This window comes from Phacochoerus africanus, chromosome 9 (assembly GCF_016906955.1).
Source record: "Phacochoerus africanus isolate WHEZ1 chromosome 9, ROS_Pafr_v1, whole genome shotgun sequence".
NCBI lineage: Eukaryota > Metazoa > Chordata > Mammalia > Artiodactyla > Suidae > Phacochoerus > Phacochoerus africanus.
In genome coordinates this window covers 100,594,070-100,612,604 of record NC_062552.1, presented here as the reverse complement: position 1 = coordinate 100,612,604, position 18,535 = coordinate 100,594,070, and the positions used below count along the sequence as shown (strand labels likewise).

Here is an 18,535-nt window from a genome sequence, read left to right as displayed (position 1 = left end):
CAGATCATGTTAATTCCTAAGAAATTACTCAAAAAGCTTGCAATCAGTCATTGACTCCTAAATTCTCATCTCAGGATATAGTTGGTATAAAGGTTATATAAATTAATACATACAAAGCACTTAGTACATACAGTTCCTGGTACATAGTCAACATGCAGTAAATTTTAGCTTTTATTATTATTGCTACTAATGGGGAGCATCACGTAGATATCTATACATAGTTAAGTGATCATAAATAAAGAAATTCGAATTCTATTCATTGCACAAATACTTGATTATGTAGAAACAAGAATCATCCTCAAGTAGAGATATCTGCTTCAAGTAATAATGAAAGATAAAACATTCCCAAAAGAAAGAATCAATGGTTAGACAAATCTGAGGCTGCTTCCAGGTAAACCATTCTTAGTTTCAACAGAGAAAAACATAAATCCTTCCAGCACTTCCCAAAGTTACACCAAAGATTAGTGAATATGAAGTCTACCAGATCTAACACCAAAGAACAAACTGCCTCCTGGAAAAAAAAAAAGGGATTTTACATATGAGATTTGTGAAATCCAGAGCACAAGAGAGTTGAAGTCTGAATTTGAAACATGCACAGGCACAGCACATCAGCAATACATCTATAAAAGCCAAGCATGGCTAGCAAATTTCCAGATTTTAGAACACACATTTACAATTATAATTACAACACAGTTCCTAAATACCCTTCCTACCCTAAAACAGCACTCAGTGACCAGAAATTAAAATTATGTGGTAAGAACCTGAAGTAAACTGATTCCATTCAAATATATCACAGCATTTTTAAAAGAGCAGTCGGAATGTGGTTTTGACTAAAAGAAATGTCAACTTACCGAAGCATTTTCAGTTCTTGTGCAGCTTTCAAAATGATTTCATGCTGCCTCTGACTGAGAACCATTACCCCTCCAAGGCCTTGGTCAGAGTCTAAGTTTGCATCCGACCCCATCATTTCAGAAGAATGATGTGAGGAGGGCACATGTTCCGCCATGGGGGAATGTCTATCCACATCAGATGGGTACCATCTGTCTGACAACCGTTCTCTTTCCCAGTCCATTCTGTCAGGAATATAATCTCGCTTTTCCCGCCACGTATCTCCTCTTTCTGGATACTCTCGGATCCTCAACTCACCCCTATCACGGAAATCTCGATCATACCCATGGTCTCGATTTCTTTCTTCTCTCCATCTATCATCCCGATATCTATCCAAAGGTGGAAGAGGTGGGAGGGGTGGTAAAGGTGGAAGAGATGGAATATCTCGTTCACGAAACTGTGATTCTTGTTCATCCAGTGGTCTCCCATAATCTCTGTCCCACTCATTATCCAAGTTTCTATCATACATATCCATGGGTCTTCCAATCCGATCCACATCCCTGTCCAAGTCCCTGTCCATTTCCCTGTTGTAGTCCTCGTCCATATCCTGCTCTCTCTCCCAATCATCCCACCAAGGGCCTCGTCTATCTTCATCATGAGATCGAGATGGTGGTGCTGAGAACCTGTCCTCTCTGTTATACGGATCTAGTGTATCGTCTTGATAATCACGTTCACATTCTCTCCAGTATCTTTCTCTATCCCAATCATCAAGTCTTTCTCGTTCCATTGGAGCATTTCTACCATCTAATGGGAACTCTTCATGCCCTCTCTCTTCTCCATGGTTCCATGGAGCCCTAGGAGGCTCATCTCGGTGATATGGATAGATTTTCTCCCCACCATCTCCTGGTTCTGGTCTAAATGGACCTCTGTCACGACCAAAATCTGGTCTTCCCATTCCCCGTTCCCGACTGCCAGGCCCTCGAGGTGATCCCCTCTCTCTGCTTCCAGCTCTTCGGGGGGGCACTCTTTCCCTACTCCCAGGCCTTCGAGGGGGTCCTCTCTCCTGACTGCCAGCCCTCCGAGGTGGTCCCCTTTCTCGGCTGCCAGCTCTACCCCTGTCCTGGTTGCTTTGCAGACCACCTGGCACTTTCTCCCGACTGCTTCCTGGCCTCACCAACCCTCTTTCCCGGCTGCCTTCTCCTCTGCTCATCTTCTCTCGACTGTCTTCTCTTCTACCCATCATTTTATCACGAAAGTCTTCTTGCTTGACCAACCCTGGGCCACGGCTGATTGCCTGACCTCGACCTCTGTTTACTAGTCCTTTATCCCGTGTGTCTTCCATTCTGCTTTGCCCAGGACCTCTGTAAGATGAGCTGCTGCCTCGACTGCCTTCTAACCTATTATCTCTGTTATCTGGCCGAGGCAGCCCTTTATCTTGGTTGTTTTCTAAATGGGACAGACCAATACCCAAAGGTTTAAAATCATTATCTGCATTTAGTGATGATGACGTTGCTACTGCTGCTCCTCCCTCCATCCCCCCTGTTTTTGAGGGAAAAGCAGATTGAGAAGGTACAGGTTTATTTGCAAGGGGTACAGGCTGAGTAACACCTTGGGCTTTGTCCATTTGAGTTTCCATACTTTGAGAATTCTGGTCCCAATCAGAAGGCTCTATGGGCCCTTCCGAGACTTCGCTTTTAGGTGGCTCTTGTTGAGAGTCGCTTAGATTCTCATTTGACTGAGCCGCCTTGGCATCCTTTACATCTGCAGCAATGGAAAATGCAGCTGATTGCATTTTAAAATTCTTCTGCTGGTTACTACTGGTGTCTGCTAATGGTTCTTTGTTTCCTGGTTCTGCTTGTGACTTAGGTTGCTGCTGATGTTGCTGTCCAAAAGCTGGTTTGGGGCCTTTCCACTGTGGTCCACTCTGTCGAGGACTGAGGGATGTATTGGGGGTAATATAGAACTGAGATGCCGGCCCCCGGGGAATCATTCCCCATTTGCTTTTAGTGCCCTCTGTTGAGTGACCTTCATATCTGGGTCTTGGCCCATCGGGGCGATTTCCTTCAAAACGAGGCCCTTTGGGTCTCGGTCCTTCACACCTTGACCCTAAATCCTCAAATCTTCGAGGACCATCAAATCTACAAGTAAAACAAAAGATATTACTCAAGACAATAAAGCAGAAAAAAAATTCTCCATGTAAGAATATTTAAGGCACTCTTGCCTTAGAATCTCTTTACAAAAATGACTCTTCAGTCATTAAACAAATCCTGAGATACCTATATCTTAGAACCAGTATGCTAAAATGGCAGCGCTCAGAAGGTCTTAGGACAAATCTGCAGCAAGTCATTGATATACTGAATTGTTAAAAAGCAATTATAAATATTGTGCCTTAGTAGACAGGAAAGTCCACTCATTTCAAACAGGAAAAAAAAAAAAAAGTCCCATAGCTAATTCTGAAAGTACTTTTAGAATTAAATTATAACTAAAAATTAAATATAAAACAATTACAAGATAATAGGATGACTATATATATTGCTGAAATTAGCATTATCATCTTAACTGACAAAAGCTTAAAAAAAAAAAAACAGCAGCCAGCTACAACTTAACAGCATGTCCTGACATTTTAAAATCTGGACAGAGATGTTTTTTTGCAATGGGCCCACTTGCTCATATGGTAAATATTTAGTGCACATCCTCTATTTGTCAGGTACTATGCTACATCCAGGGTATATATGAATAAAATGTCTTCTTTGTCCTCAGACTCAGAGGGTTTACAATCAAGGAGAAAGAATCTATGTTCAACTTCAGTAAACAGTATATAAACAGTACTAAACAGTATGGTACTGGCACAAAAACAGACACATAGATCAATGGAACAGAAGAGAGAGCCCAGAAATAAACCCATGCTTATATGACCAACTAATTCATAACCAAAGAGCCAAGAATATACAATGGGGAAAGGACAGAATCTTTAATAAATGGTGTTGGGAAAATTGGACCACCACATGAAAAAGAATGTAACAGGATCCCAGCTTATAGCATATGTAAAAATTAACTCAAAATAGATAAAAGACTTGAGTGTAAGACCTGAAACCATGAGACTCCAGGAAGAAACAAAGGTGCAGCAGGTACCCGGGTACCTTAACAGAGGTCTTGGCAATGATTTTTTTTTTTTTTGCTGGGGCGGCGGGACAACAACTGTGCCCAGGGCACGCAGAAGTTCCAAGGGCCAGGGATTGAACCCGTGCCACAGCAGTGGCAATGCCTTAAACCCCTGAGCCATCAAGGTACTCCTTGGCAATGATTTTTTTGAATCTGACATCAAAAGAAAATGGGACTGGAGTTCTCGTGGTGGAGCAGCAGAAACGAATCCCACTAGGAACCATGAGGTTGAGAGTTCAATCCCTGGCCTTGCTCAGTGGGTTAAGGATCCAGCATTGCCGTGAGCTGTGGTGTAGGTTGCAGATGTGGCTCGGATCTGGCGTTGCTGTGGCTCTGGCATAGGCTGGCAGCCATAGCTGCAATTAGACCCCTAGCCTGGGAACCTCCATGTGCCACAGGAGCGGCCCTAAAAAGACAAGAGACAAAAAAAAAAAAGCAATGGGACTACACCAAACTAAAAAGCTTCTGCACAGTGAAGTAAACAGTCAATAAAATGAAAAGGCAGGAGTTCCCATCATGGTTCAATGGACATGAATCTGACTGGTATCCATGAGGACGCAGGTTCGATCCCTGGCTTCGCTCAGAGGGTTAAGGATCCAGCATTGCCCCGTGGTGTAGGTCACAGATGTAGCTCAGATCTGATGTTGCTGTGGCTGTGGTGTAGGCTGGTGGGTATAGCTCTGATATGACCCCTAGCCTTGATATGCTGTGGGTGTGGCCCTAAAAAGACTGAGGAAAAAAAAAAGAAAAAGAAAAGAAAAGGCAGCCTACTGAATGGGAGAAAAACATTTGCAAATCATGTGAATGATCAGGGGTTAATTACAAACTACATTAAAAACTCATACAGCTCAATAGCAAAAAAGGGAAACAATCTGATTTTAAAATGAGCAGAGGAGTTCCCGTCGTGGCGCAGTGGTTAACGAATTCGACTAGGAACCACGAGGTTTCAGGTTCAATCTCTGACCTTGCTCAGTGGATTAAGGATCTGGCGTTGCTGTGAGCTATGGTGTAGGTTGCAGATGCAGCTCGGATCCTGCGTTGCTGTGGCTCTGGCGTAGGCCGGCGACCCACAGCTCAGATTAGACCCCTAGCCTGGGACCCTCCATATGCCACAGGTGCTGCCCTAGAAAAGGCAAAAAGACAAAAAAGTAAATAAATAAAATGAGCAGAAGACCTGAATAGCCGCTTTTCCAAGGAAGAATGTACAGAGAGCCAAAAGGTACAAAGAAAGATGCTTTACATCCCTAATCATCAGGGAAAAGCAAGTCAAAACCACAAGGAGATATTACTTCACACTTGATGGAAAGGCTATTGTCAAAAAGACATGAAATAAGTATTGGTGAGGGTACAGAGAAAAGGGAACCCTTTGCATTGTTGCTAGGAATGTAAATTGGTACTATCCTATGACTTAGCAATTCCATTTCTGGGTATTTATCAGGAAAAAAACGAACTCAAAAAGATATTTGCATCCCCCATGTTTACTGCAGCATTATTTACAACAGCCAAGATATGGAAACAACTTATGTATCCACTGATAGATGAATGGACAAAGAAAGTGTGGTGTACGTATTCAACGGAATATTATTCAGACATAAAAAAAGAATGAAATCTTAACATTTGTGAAAATACAAATGGACCTCCAGGGCATTATGCTAACTGAAATTTAAAAAGACATAAAATATGGATCTTATACGTAAAATCTAAAAAAATTTTTAATTAATTAAAAAAAAACCAAGGTCATAGATACAGGGGTGTGGGGGGAGGGGATGGGTAAACTTTTTGTTTCGTTTTTTAGTTTAAATAAAATTATATATTCAACTTCAAATTCTATATCCAAATTATTATTTTTTGGCCATGCCCATGGCCTATAGAAGTTCTCAGGCCTGGGATCACACCTGCACCACAGGAGTGACCCATGCTGCTGGACAACGTTGTATCCTTAACCCACTGCACCACAAGGGAATTCCTATATCCCAATTATTAATCAAATGTGAAGTTAGAATAAAAATATTTTTAGACATCCAAAGACTCATCAGAAAATTTACCTCCAACCCATAATTTCTTAGTTACTTAAGCATGCACTCCAGGAAAAGGAGGCACTAAACCACACACGGGAAGCCATTAAGATTCAATAAATAGTGAATCCAATCCAGAAGCATAGTCAAAGGAAATGCTGGAGTCCAGCCAAATGACAGATCTTGAGAACAGCCAACCAGCCCAGGCAAAAGCAAGAGAATGCATGAATTCAGGAGAAAGATCTCAAGAGAAAAAGAGATATTGCTTTTGGGACTGGGTTGGAGGACTATTTTAAAGATGTTGCAAGAAGAAAGACACTTGGAAATTCTTTTAAAAAGTTATTACACTAAAGAAAATGTAATCATAGTATATATTGCCAACCACTATGAACAACATTGTCCACCGATTTATCTAAAAATAATGATATATTGGCCAGATGAGTTTAGAGAGCAGTATAAGAACTAAACCTTTATCTATTAGAATAGGAAGTAAGTATGTAATACCTATAATGTCTAAGTCAAGAATGTAGCAGCATATTATTTAGTGACATGAAAGTATTACCAAAAGAAAGAGGGTACCATCTAGGTGATCCCTGGCCCCACACAGTGGGCTAAGGATATGGCGCTGCCACGAGCTGTGATGTAGCGTGCAGACACAGCCTGGATCCCGCGTGGCTGTGGCATAGTTCGGCAGCTGTAGCTCCAATTTGACCCCTAGCCTGGGAACTTCGATATGCCATACTTGTGGCCCTAAAAAGCAAAAAAAAAAAAAAAGTGTGCTGAGACAGAGAAAGCAGCACTAGCATAGATGGTCTATGCAAAATAGTGATGGCTTGACAGCTATTGTTGGACAAAGGGGAAAGGAGCTGACCCAAAGCTTGTCAAAGATATGTCACATTGCTAAGGACAGAGACCACATATTTATAAAGCAAAAAAGGATGCCATTTTAACGTTTGTAATGATTTGGATCCTTTTCTTGAAGTTACATTTATTAATTCAAAGTGCCTGGAGTAATATCCTAGGTCACTGAAGTTGTGTACAATCATCTGTTTTATATTCAATTAGCAATTACTAGTTTATACAAGTGATAAGAGAAGACTATACATAATACCCAAGTCAGTAAGAACAATTTTCAACATGTTAGGTAGTATTATAATCAAATTCTGAATATGAATGAACTGCTTCCACTGTGATTCCTTAAGAACGTTACCCATAGACATTCTGGCATAAGCAACAGTTACACAACACCTACTGTCAGGAACTGTGCTGGAAATAAATGGATACCTAACTTCAAGGAGAAGAATGAGACATGTAAATTAACAATTAGAATAGAATTTGATAAATATGGGATATGTTGGTCTTGCTCAATGAGTTATCTCCAAAGTCCAACTCTATAGAGGCTCTCAACACATAATACGGAATTGCCATCCCCAGGGCAGGAAAAATAGGAATTGATAAACAAACAAACAAAAAATGCCAGAAAAGGGATTCTAGAGAAAGAGAAAAGCAAGTGCAAAGGCCCGAGGAAAGGATAAAAGCAGCAGGAGGCACTGAAAGGTGTACAGATAAGAGAGAAGTGAACATGGCAGAAAAGGAGTAAAAGGGAATGAACGCAATTCTGCAAGTCTCATGCCTGCATATACAATATACAGTGTCCATTAAAGGGTTGGGTACTTTACTTTCAGATTTCAAATTGCTGATCAGCAGCCAAGGCTCATCATTTTATTTTTATTTGGGGGGGGGTCAAAAATGTTACACCAACTGAAACATACTTTCAATACTACATTTACTTTCAATACTATATATAAATGGCAATTAGTTATCAATACCGAACTTCAAATTTTTCAAAGTTCAAAGATGTTACAAAATATGAGACTATCAAAACTTTCTTTTCTTTCTTTCTTTTCTTTTTTTTTGGATTGCATTGTGGCATGCCTAAGTTCCGGGGCCAGGGATCCAACCCCCATCACAGCAGTGACCAAAGCCAGAGCAGTGATAACACTGGATCTTTAATCCACTGAGCTACCAGGAACTCCTATCAAAACCTTTTTGGTTTATAAAAGTAAAGAGCTTTCAGGTCCTTGGCATAAATATTGAGATACCAAATATTTAAAAAAAGGAGTGTATCTATACATATGACTGAATTACTCTGCTTACAGCAGAAATTAACACAACATTGTAAATCAACTATTCTTCAATAAAAAAGAGATACTCATATTAGATATATGTACAAAAATAAGCCATCTTTACATCAACACAATAGTATGATTTTTTTTCTTTTTTTTGCTTTTTAGGGCTGCACCGGCGGCATATGAAAGTTCCCAGGTCAGGGGTCAAATTAGAGCCACAGCCACAGCAATGCAGGCTCTGAGCCACATCTAAGACCTACACCACAGATCATGGCAATGCTGGATCATCAACCCACTGAGCAAGGCCAGGGACTGAACCCACATCTTCAAGGATCCTAGTCGGGTTCATTAGTCACTGAGCCACAAAGGGAACTCCAATACTATGACCTTTTTAACATATAAAAAAGTATTTGAAATAAAGTACAAACATAATATAAATTCACTAAATATAATCACACAAAATGCATGCGTTGTACATTGGTTAGATAAAAGGAAAAACAGACAAATATTTCATATTTAAATATTCTGAATTTTTTTGGCTGCACCCATGGCATGTGGAAATTCCCAGGCCGGGGATCAAACCTGCACCACAACAGCAATCCAAGCCACTGCAGTGACAATGCCAGATCCTTAAGCCACTGCACCATAGTGGGAACTCCAAAATTTTAAAACGTTTTGCTTGTACAGTTAAGTACTTCATAAACCTCTAAAAAATAAAAACATCTAAAACTAAGTATGAAACCATTAGCACTAGGAATAAAAATTTTTAATTTGATATAAAATTCCAAATTGGGTAGAAAAACTTAAAAAGTATACAGAAATATAAATACCCTTAAACAAGGTAATGTTTGATTATTACAATATTTATAAAAACACAGATCAGTAGACTACAGTAATTACAAGATGTTAAATTCTGGAATCAAATGCCCGTTCTTTTAGTTTTCATGTGAAATAATGCCTATTTTCTAATATGCGTAACCAAGATCCTAAAATCAAAATTTCAGAGAGAAATAATCACTATAAACAAGAACAGCCATGACAAATGGAAGCATCAAGAAAACTATGGTGCTCATTCCTTGCCATTCCTAGTAAGACAGCTTCAGAATGGAGGAGGTCATAATTCCAATCCTAAAACCAGTCAAAAGTAGGTATAACTGATCAGAAGCCTTGACATTGTAACAATGTCAGTTCCTCAACATGGTCAATGTTCGCAAAATTCCAGGGAGTTTTTGAAAACTGACAAGCTGCTTCTAAACATGATAATGGGAAACAGAAAGGACCAATAGTAGTCAACACAATCAACATCAGAGGTCAGCAAACTACGCTCCATGGCCAAATCCAGGTAGGACTGTTTTTTTTTTTTAATACCATTATAGGTTTAGAAAAAGAAAAAGAAAAGGAAGAAAGAAAAATACTTGATAGAGACCAAATATGGCCTGCAAAGCCTAAAAATGTTCACTGGCACTTTCAGAAGAAGTCTGCCAACCTCCGATTGAGAAACATCCATTTGGAAAACCTACACTAAGAGATATCAAGATTTATTATGAAGCTACAGCAATTAAAACCATATGACACTGGTGCAAAGATAGATAACTCAAAGAAATAGAGTCCACAGATAAATCCACACATATAGTCACCTGACTTATGATGGAGACATTATAAAGTAGTAAGAAAGGGATGACTTTTTCAATCAGTGGTACTGGGGTCAACTTGATAGCCATATGGAAAACCATGAAACTTACCCTACCTCATATCATACATTAACAAAAAAATCAATTCTATATCGATTGGTTATCTTTCTACCCACCTACCTATCCATTTTTGGCTGCGTCTGCAGCATGTGGAAGTTTCCAGGCTGGGGACTGAACCTGAGCCACATCAGTGACAATGCCAAACCCCCAACCCACTGAGCCACAAGAGAACTCAGGATTGGTGATAAAAATAAAAACTATACAATTAAAGAAAATAAAATACAATAATGTATTTATGGCCTTGAAGTAAGCAAAGATTTCCTAAACAGGACATGAAAAAGTGCTAACCATAAATTAGTAATAAATTAGACTACTAAATTAAAATTAAGGACTTCTATTTTATTTATTTTTTTTTGTCTTTTGCTATCTCTTGGGCTGCTCCTGCGGCATATGGAGGTCCCCAGACTAGGGGTCAAATCGGAGCTGTAGCCACCAGCCTACGCCAGAGCCACAGCAACGCGGGATCCGAGCCGCGTCTGCGACCTACACCACAGCTCACGGCAACGCTGGATCCTTAACCCACTGAGCAAGGGCAGGGACCGAACCCGCAACCTCATGGTTCCTAGTCAGATTCGTTAACCACTGTGCCATGACGGGAACTCCTAAGGACTTCTATTAATCAAAGGTACTCTTAACCCCTGAGGTTCATTTGGGTTAACTAGATCCTATAATTTTTTTTTTAAATTTATTTATTTGTCTTTTTGCCATTTCTTTGGCCGCTCCCGCGGCATACGGAGGTTCCCAGGCTAGGGGTCCAATCGGAGCTGTAGCTGCCAGCCTATGCCAGAGCCACAGCAACACGGGATCCGAGCCACATCTGTGACCTACACCACAGCTCACAGCAACGCCAGATCCTTAACCCACTGAGCAAGTGCAGGGATCGAACCTGAAACCTCATGGTTTCTAGTCGGATTCGTTAACCACTGCGCCACAACGGGAACTCCTGAGTTTTTTTAAAAGAGTTCTATTTGTAAGGATTTATTATTCCACAACTTTTCTTCTAAGCCTTCCTAAGAAAAAGAAAATTTACTTTTTGAAGAATAGGACAAAGATTACATTATCTTGAAATTATCATATAGGGCCACTGAATTATTTTATAACTTAAGACACATTTTGGGATCTTAAGTGACCTTTTTTCTACATCTTGAAAACATTTTGTGATATTCTTATCCTAGAATTCACTATTACCCATCATTACTTATCAAGTACCCCTTATCCTTGGGCCCCAGGGTTCCATATGCTATGGGGTATCCAAAAAAAAAGAAAAAAAAGCTATTTAATAATACCAAGTATTGATAAGGATACAAAAAAACAAAAAAACAAAAAACTGAAACACAGAAACGCTGCTGGTGAAAAGTGTAAACTGACACAACCACTTTGGAAAACTGTTTGACAAAGTAGAAAATACAGATCTACTGTTGTAGATCAGCGAGTTAAGAACTCAACTAGTGTCCATGAGGATGTGGGTTCAATCCCCGGCCTCTTTCAGTCGGTTAAGTATCCAGCTTTGCCACGAGCTGCGGCGTAGGTCTTGGGCGTGGCTTGGATCCCGTGTTGCTGTGGCTGTGGTGTAGGCCAGCAGCTGCAGCATTGATTTGACCCTTAGCTTGGGAACTTCCACTTGCTGGTCAAAAAAAGACAAAAAAAAAAGAAAGACAAAGAAAAAAGAAAAAGAAAATGTACATACTCTTAGGACAAAAGAATTCCAATCTATGGTATATAGCTAAATAAAATTAAATACAAACACGCATACATATGCACATCTAAAGGGACATACAGCACAAAAGACACAAAGTAGTGTTTTTCATAATAAGCAAAAATTTTAAATATCCGTCAATATTAGAATGGATAAACAGACTAGTATATTCATGCAATAAAATACTGTACAGGAATGAGAATGAACAAACTACAACTACACACAATAAGGATGAATCTCACAATAATATAATGTCAAAGGAAAGATGCCAGACTCAAAAGAGTACATACAACACGAGTCAATATAAAGTTCAAAAACAGGCAAAATGTATCTATCACGTAAAAAGCCGGTATATTAGTTATCTTTGGGATGAGGGAAAATGGCAAGGGACATGAGGGGGACTTCTTAGACACTATTAATTTCTATTTCTTGGTTTGAGTATTGTTAACATGGGTGTATCTACTTTGTGATAATTCACTAAGCTGTACACTTATGATTGTGCACATCTCTGTATGTTACCTTTCAATAAATAACTTTTATTATTGAAAATAAAAGGTTGTTGGAAACCAACATCCACTAACTGGACAGTTCATTGGAGCAGAGGTAGTCTTCCATAAGACTTGATGAATCCAATGATACACATACACACAAACAGATCCAAAAAGCTGCCCCACATGCTCAACAATGTAGTATGCTATTTATATATGATGCAGTTACGTCACTTGACTTTTTGTAAACCTTCAGTTATTAAGAAGCAGCCTGAGTCTGGATTTTTGCAAAAAACTCAAAGTAATTTACAGTACTTAACAATGTGTTATTGGTAAATCAGTTAACAGTGCCCTCAGTTTTTGTTTTTCTACCCAGATTTGTTTTAAAAACCAAACACACATAAAACCAGATTAGCTTACCATATAAATTATATGTTTATAGCAAACTCTGAATTCAACTAATAAAGGAAATTCACAAGTTCCCTTGATAGTGTGAATCATTCTTAACTCAGTCTCTTTCACTCAATAACCAGCTTCCCACTACTTTTTTTCTTTTTTTGTTTCATTAGTTAATGAGAGGACTATACCTGGACAATAGTCACAAACTATACTTTATATGGGCTAAGTGAACAAAAGAAGCAGAAGGGTATTAGAAGTGGCAATGACATAGCTAGATCAAGGAAAAGTTAATAAAACAAGGTAGAAAACGTGAGCAGGATCCAATTCAAGAACAAAAAAAGTCATCAAATTTGCAGGTCGAAAAACTTGGAAGGGGATATTTCATATTTCAAAAAAAAAAAAAAAATGTAATCTCCATTCAACAGGATTTCAGGAGACCAGAATGTTGGTCCAAAACTAACTAGGTGAAATGTAAAGATAAAGTCTTAGGGAAAAAAACAAAACAACAATAACAAAAAATAACCGTACAAGTTCAGGATGAGCGAGAACTGGCTTAATAGGTGAAAAAGACCTGGGAAGCCAAACTGATGTTAAGCTCAACACGAGTCAACACTGTGAGAGTGCTGACCAAGAAGAAGCAATTTGTTCTGCTATGTAAGTATATTTTTTAATTAACGAAGTCAGTAATAGGTCTACAGTCCTCTGCACGTGAAGTAAGTGTTCATTCTGAAGGAGACTGACAAACCAAAGGCCCTTCAAAGGACAGTAAACGCTATAGCAGGAGAAGGCTAGGACAAATGTGTGGAAAGAAAAGAAGAATTTCAGTTTATACAACGGCAGAGCGAAGCTGGATAAGGTGGGTGATGGGAGACAGAGGGTGGTCTTTAAAAATGGTAGGAACATACTGTAGAAGAGGGTTAGGGTAGTTCATTATGTGTTGCACCACAGAGGCAGATTCAGAATCAACAGGTAGAAGTTAAGGCAACACATTTAGGTTTATGTAAGAAGTAAGCTTTCTGGACAACGTCAACACATTACAGAGCAGTGTTCCTGCCGCAGTGCCAATGTTCGAGCGGAGTGCATTGACTGCTTGGGACAGGAAAGCACAGCTGACTTCAGAGTGGCCGGATGGCTTTGGATTCTAACCTCATCTCAACCATTTACTAGCTATGCCATCTGGGACAATGCATTTATAATCCCTCCAAATCTCAGCTCCCTTTATCTATTTACCTCATGAGATCACTGAGAGGAATAAATAAGGTAGTCTGTGCAAGATCTAGGATGACAAACTAAACGCAACACTAAAGTGAGGTGCTGTAGAGGGAATGCTGCACTACGTAACTGCTGAGGTGCTGTAGAGGGAATGCTGCACTACGTAACTGCTAAGGTCCTCCTAGTGCTGAAATTATTAACTACCTTGAGGCAAGAAAAAACTTAAAATAGGTCCTAAATTTACGAAGTCAAGATTTGGTAGGCAAAAGACAGAAAAAAAAGGAGCAGGAAATCTATGTTCCATGAGGTGTTAAGAACGTACTTCTCATAGAGCAAACCAGTTACCAGATCTAGATAAAAGGCAATGCACAATCCAGGAGAGAAGTAGGAATTCAAATCAAGATGATACACACATCAAGAAAATCAAGACTACAAATACACTTGTAATCACTGACAGGATGAAAGTCACTGAATCACAGCATTAAACACAGTGCTTAACTAGTGCTCTCGCTCTGGGGACCCTCTATACTCAGCTCCCACCATGCGGGTCTCAGGCTTTACTCTCCCACCTCCATGATCCCAATCAAGTTACCCAATCCTCTCAGCCCCAGTCTGTACAAGGTTAATGTAGGGTATGAATCTGCCAAGTTCAGAGGTTGTTGAGAATACTCCATGGGATAATGGTAGGTAAAGCCTCTGCACCCAGAGGAATTCAATGTTAATTACCTCTAAATACCGTTGATTTTGGATGGAGTTTTGTTTTCTGAATATAAACTTAGAGAACAAATAAAAGGTATATTTTGTTTTCAAATGTTGAAATTAGGCTTAAATTTAAAATGATGGTGTAGATCCACTGACACTGAGATGGAAAACTAACCAATACTGTTACGGGGAAAAACCAAGTTAAAATATATTTAGTATGATTCAATTTTTATGACATATGATTTAAATATTATTACCTCCAGATAGTGGAGTTAGGTGACTTTTACATTTTTTTTTTTTACTTTTTAAATTCTTTCCTGCACTGTAAATTTTGTATAAGGAATATGTATTTCCAATACAATTTCCAGTAGGAAAAAATATCTGATTGAAAGTGTTTTTCTAGGAGTTCCCACTGTGGCTCAGCAGGTTAAGAACCCAACTAGTATCCATGAGGATGTGGGTTCAATCCCTGGCCTTGCTCAGTGGGTCGAGGATCTGGAGTTGCTGTGAGCTGTTGTGTAGGTTGCAGATACAGCTTGGATCCTGCACTGCTGTGGCTGTGGCAGAGGCTGGCAGCTGCAGCTCTGATTCGACCCCTAGCCTGGGAACTTCCATATGCCACACAATCAGCCATGAAAAGGAAAAAAAAAAAAAAAAGACTTTTTCTGTAAGAAAATTATCATTTAGGTCAACTTGGGAAAAAAATATTTTTACAAACTTGTTAAAATAAATTGAACATTTTAAAAGGTACAAGAAAAAATTTAGAAGCTACTAGTAAAAGTTTTTTGTGCTTTCTACATAAAAATGTGGTTCAGACAAAAGAAAAATATCTCCGAAATTGAGGAAATATAAAGGATGCAAGTTTCATGGGGGCAGGGATTTTGTCTGTCATGTAATATTCACTACTGGAAGCACAGAGCAGAAACTTAATAAACATTTGCTGATCAAATGGATTGAAGTCCCTTACACTAAATTCCATTGCCTTATTTCACTAGATGCTTATTCATTTTAGTCTCCAACAACTGTACATCATCTCACAAAAAGAAATTGCCAATTCAGTTGTCAAAAAAACAAAAAGCAAAAAAAGATCAATGAACTTAATAAATACTGCCTTTGAAGCTGAAAAGTCACTAAGAAATTGACAAGCATTACTCTAAATCACTATATTCATCCTGGACTACAATCTCTCACATACAGGATAAAAGCAATGACATCAATGAAAAGGGGACAGTATACCATTTCTAGATTTCATTATGTCATGTCTAATAAATAATACTAACAGTATTCATTATAAACCAGGAATGTATATGAAAGTACAAAGAGAATATAAAGGTCTACTCAGCCTATAACAATAAAAAAGCCAAAACGACCCTCCCTCAAAAAAAAAAAAAAGGCAAACCTACCTTGGCCCTCTTGGACCTTCCAAGTAGCTGCTTCTAGGAGGATCTGGAAGCAGTCCACCACCTGACCTTCCTGGCATGTCCTTGATTGCAGTGATAGGCTGAGATGGAGCAGCTGATGACTCCCCAAGTCCTTGCTCAGATGAGAATGAACTGTATGGCAGAGTAGATTTGCTCAGAGCTTTAGAATTCACTTGTTCAGATGGGCCAATGGCTGATTGCAATGGAGGATGGTAAGCTGAGGGTGGCCCTGAACCAAAAGACACAGGAGTGGGAAGCAGTGCTGGTCTAGGTTTCTCTGGAACTTGAGAGTTCTGAGAACTGGATGCTGGTGGAACTGGGGCTGTTGTTAACTGAGGAGGTATCCCTTGTGGAACTCCAGGGGGAGGTATTCCTGGAGGAGGTGTAGCTGAAGATAACGGTGGGAGGGGCAGGACAGGGGGAGGTGCTGTTGAAGAGAGAGACGGTGGGGGAAGAACAGGTGGTGGTCCTGCAGAAGAGAGGGAGGGAGGGGGTAGAACTGGAGGTGGCCCTGTTGAAGAGAGAGATGGAGGCATCACAGGTGGGGGCACAGAGGTTGGTAGAGAAGGGGGCATCACAGGTGGAGGCATGCCAGGTGGTGGCACCGAAGCAGGCAGGGCAGGGGGCATCACTGGGGGTGGCAACGACGGAGGCAATACAGGAGGGGGCATTGTTGGCAGAGGTGGAGGCATCTGAGAATATGGGACAAAAGGTGGTGGCATTGACATGTTCCCCATATACTGGTTCTTCATGTTCTGAAATGAATTGACTTTTTCCTGGAGATAGGTCTGAGTGGCTTTCATATGGCCCTGCCATGTCTTCCACTGCTTCTCATACTCCTGAAGCTGGTCTTTATGAGGATAGGAATGAAGCTGCTCCTCCCACAGCTGAAACTCTCGCTCCCATTCTTGGTAGAGATGTTGAAATTGCTGCTGCTGCATCTCATAATGTCGCATCTGCATATCTACGGACATGGTCTACAAATAAAGACATAAAAATTATGTCAAGACAGTCATAGAATCAATCATAAGTTAAAATATTAATGAATCAAGGGAATCTGAAGCCTCAGGAAATTAGAACACAAGATTTTGGGAGGCTAAGGATAAGCTTGTTAAACCCTTTCAATGATGATCATTCACATTTCTTCCTTTGACTTACTTATATAAGTTATCACAGCATTGGGGGGAAAAATGAACCAGACACTAAAGCAAATACCTATCTCAGCAGTAAGTATTTTTCAAATTTTTAATATTACTATGGATCATTTTAACTACTATTGAAAATGATGTTTTAGGAGTTCCCATTGTGGCTCAGTGGAAATGAATCCGACTAGCATCCATGAGCACACAGGTTCGATCCCTGGCTTTGCTCAGTGGGTTAAGGATCCGGCACTGCCATGAGCTGTGGGGTAGGTTGCAGACGCGGCTTGTATCCTTCACTGCTGTGGCTGTGGCACAGGCCAGCAGCCACAGCTCCAATTTGACCCCCAGCCTAGGAACCTCCATATGCCTCGGGTGCGGCCCTAAAAAGACAAAAGAAAAGGGGGGGGGGGGGTGGGAGGTTAGAGCTCAGAGGTTAATGAATTCAACTAGGATCCATGAGGCTGTGGGTTTGATCCCTGGCCTCGCTCAGTGGGTTAAGGATCCAGCATTGCTGTGAACTGTGGTGCAGGTGGCAGACATGGCTCAGATCCCACATGGCTTGTGGCTGTGGCTGGCAGCTGTGGCTCCAATTTGACCCCTAGCCTGGGAACCTCCATATGCGGCAGGTGCGGCCCTAAAAAAACAAAAAACAAACAAAAAATATTTTGGAGTTACTGTCATGGCTCAGTGGTTAACAAACCCAACTAGCATCCATGAGGATTCGGGTTTGATCCCTGGCCTTGCTCAGTGGATTAAGGTTCCAGCGTCAGAGTGAGCTGTGGTGTAGGTCACAGATGTGGCTCAGATCCCCTGTTGCTGTGGCACACGCCAGTGGCTACAGTTCCAACTGGACCCCTAGCCTGGGAACCTCCATATGCCACAGGTGCCGCCCTAAAAAGACATAAAAAAAAAGAAAAAGAAAATGATGTTATAAATATATAAACATACATTTATACCTCAAAGATACAAGACAAACAGGTATCTATGTCAGTTGATCTTTTGTGGTGTATTTGCTTAGGTTTTTTTTGTGGTGGTAGATTTTTGTCTGTTACTATAGTGCTTTTTAGGCAAGATACAGGTTAACTTGAAGCTACATAAGAAACTCAGGTTTTTGTTTTTCTGTTTGGGTTTATTTTTGTTGTTTTCCAGGTTTTTTGTTTTTCTGTTTGTTTTTGTTTTTCAGGGCTGCACCTGTGGCATATGGATGTTCCCAGGCTAGGGGTGGAATCAGAGCTGAAGCTGCTAGCCTAAGCCACAGCTCACAACACCAGATCCTTAACCCACTGAGCAAGGTCAGGGATCGAACTCACATCTTCATGGATACTGATTTTGGGGGTTTGTAACCTGCTGAGCCACAATGGAAATGTCTGTTTTTTCGGCCGCCCCATGGCATATGGAGCTCCTGGTGCAGCGACCAGGTCCAAGCCACAGCTGCAGCAATACCAGATCCTTAACCCATGCTGGGTTGGGGATTGAATCCATGTCCCAGGGCTCCCAAGATGCTGCCAATCCCATTGTGCCACAGCAGGAACTCCTTTTTTTAAACTGAAGTATAACTGATTTACAATATTGTGTCATTTCTGGTGTACA

General features: G+C 40.3%; 1 protein-coding gene across 1 annotated transcript in view; it reads right to left on the bottom strand.

Moving 5' to 3' along the window:
* YLPM1 (YLP motif containing 1) overlaps window positions 1-18,535 on the bottom strand; it is a 66,277-nt gene that overhangs the window by 32,669 nt on the left and 15,073 nt on the right. The window contains 2 exon segments of the mRNA XM_047794539.1: window positions 852-2,966; window positions 15,786-16,780. Coding sequence (XP_047650495.1) covers window positions 852-2,966; window positions 15,786-16,780 — 3,110 coding nt within the window.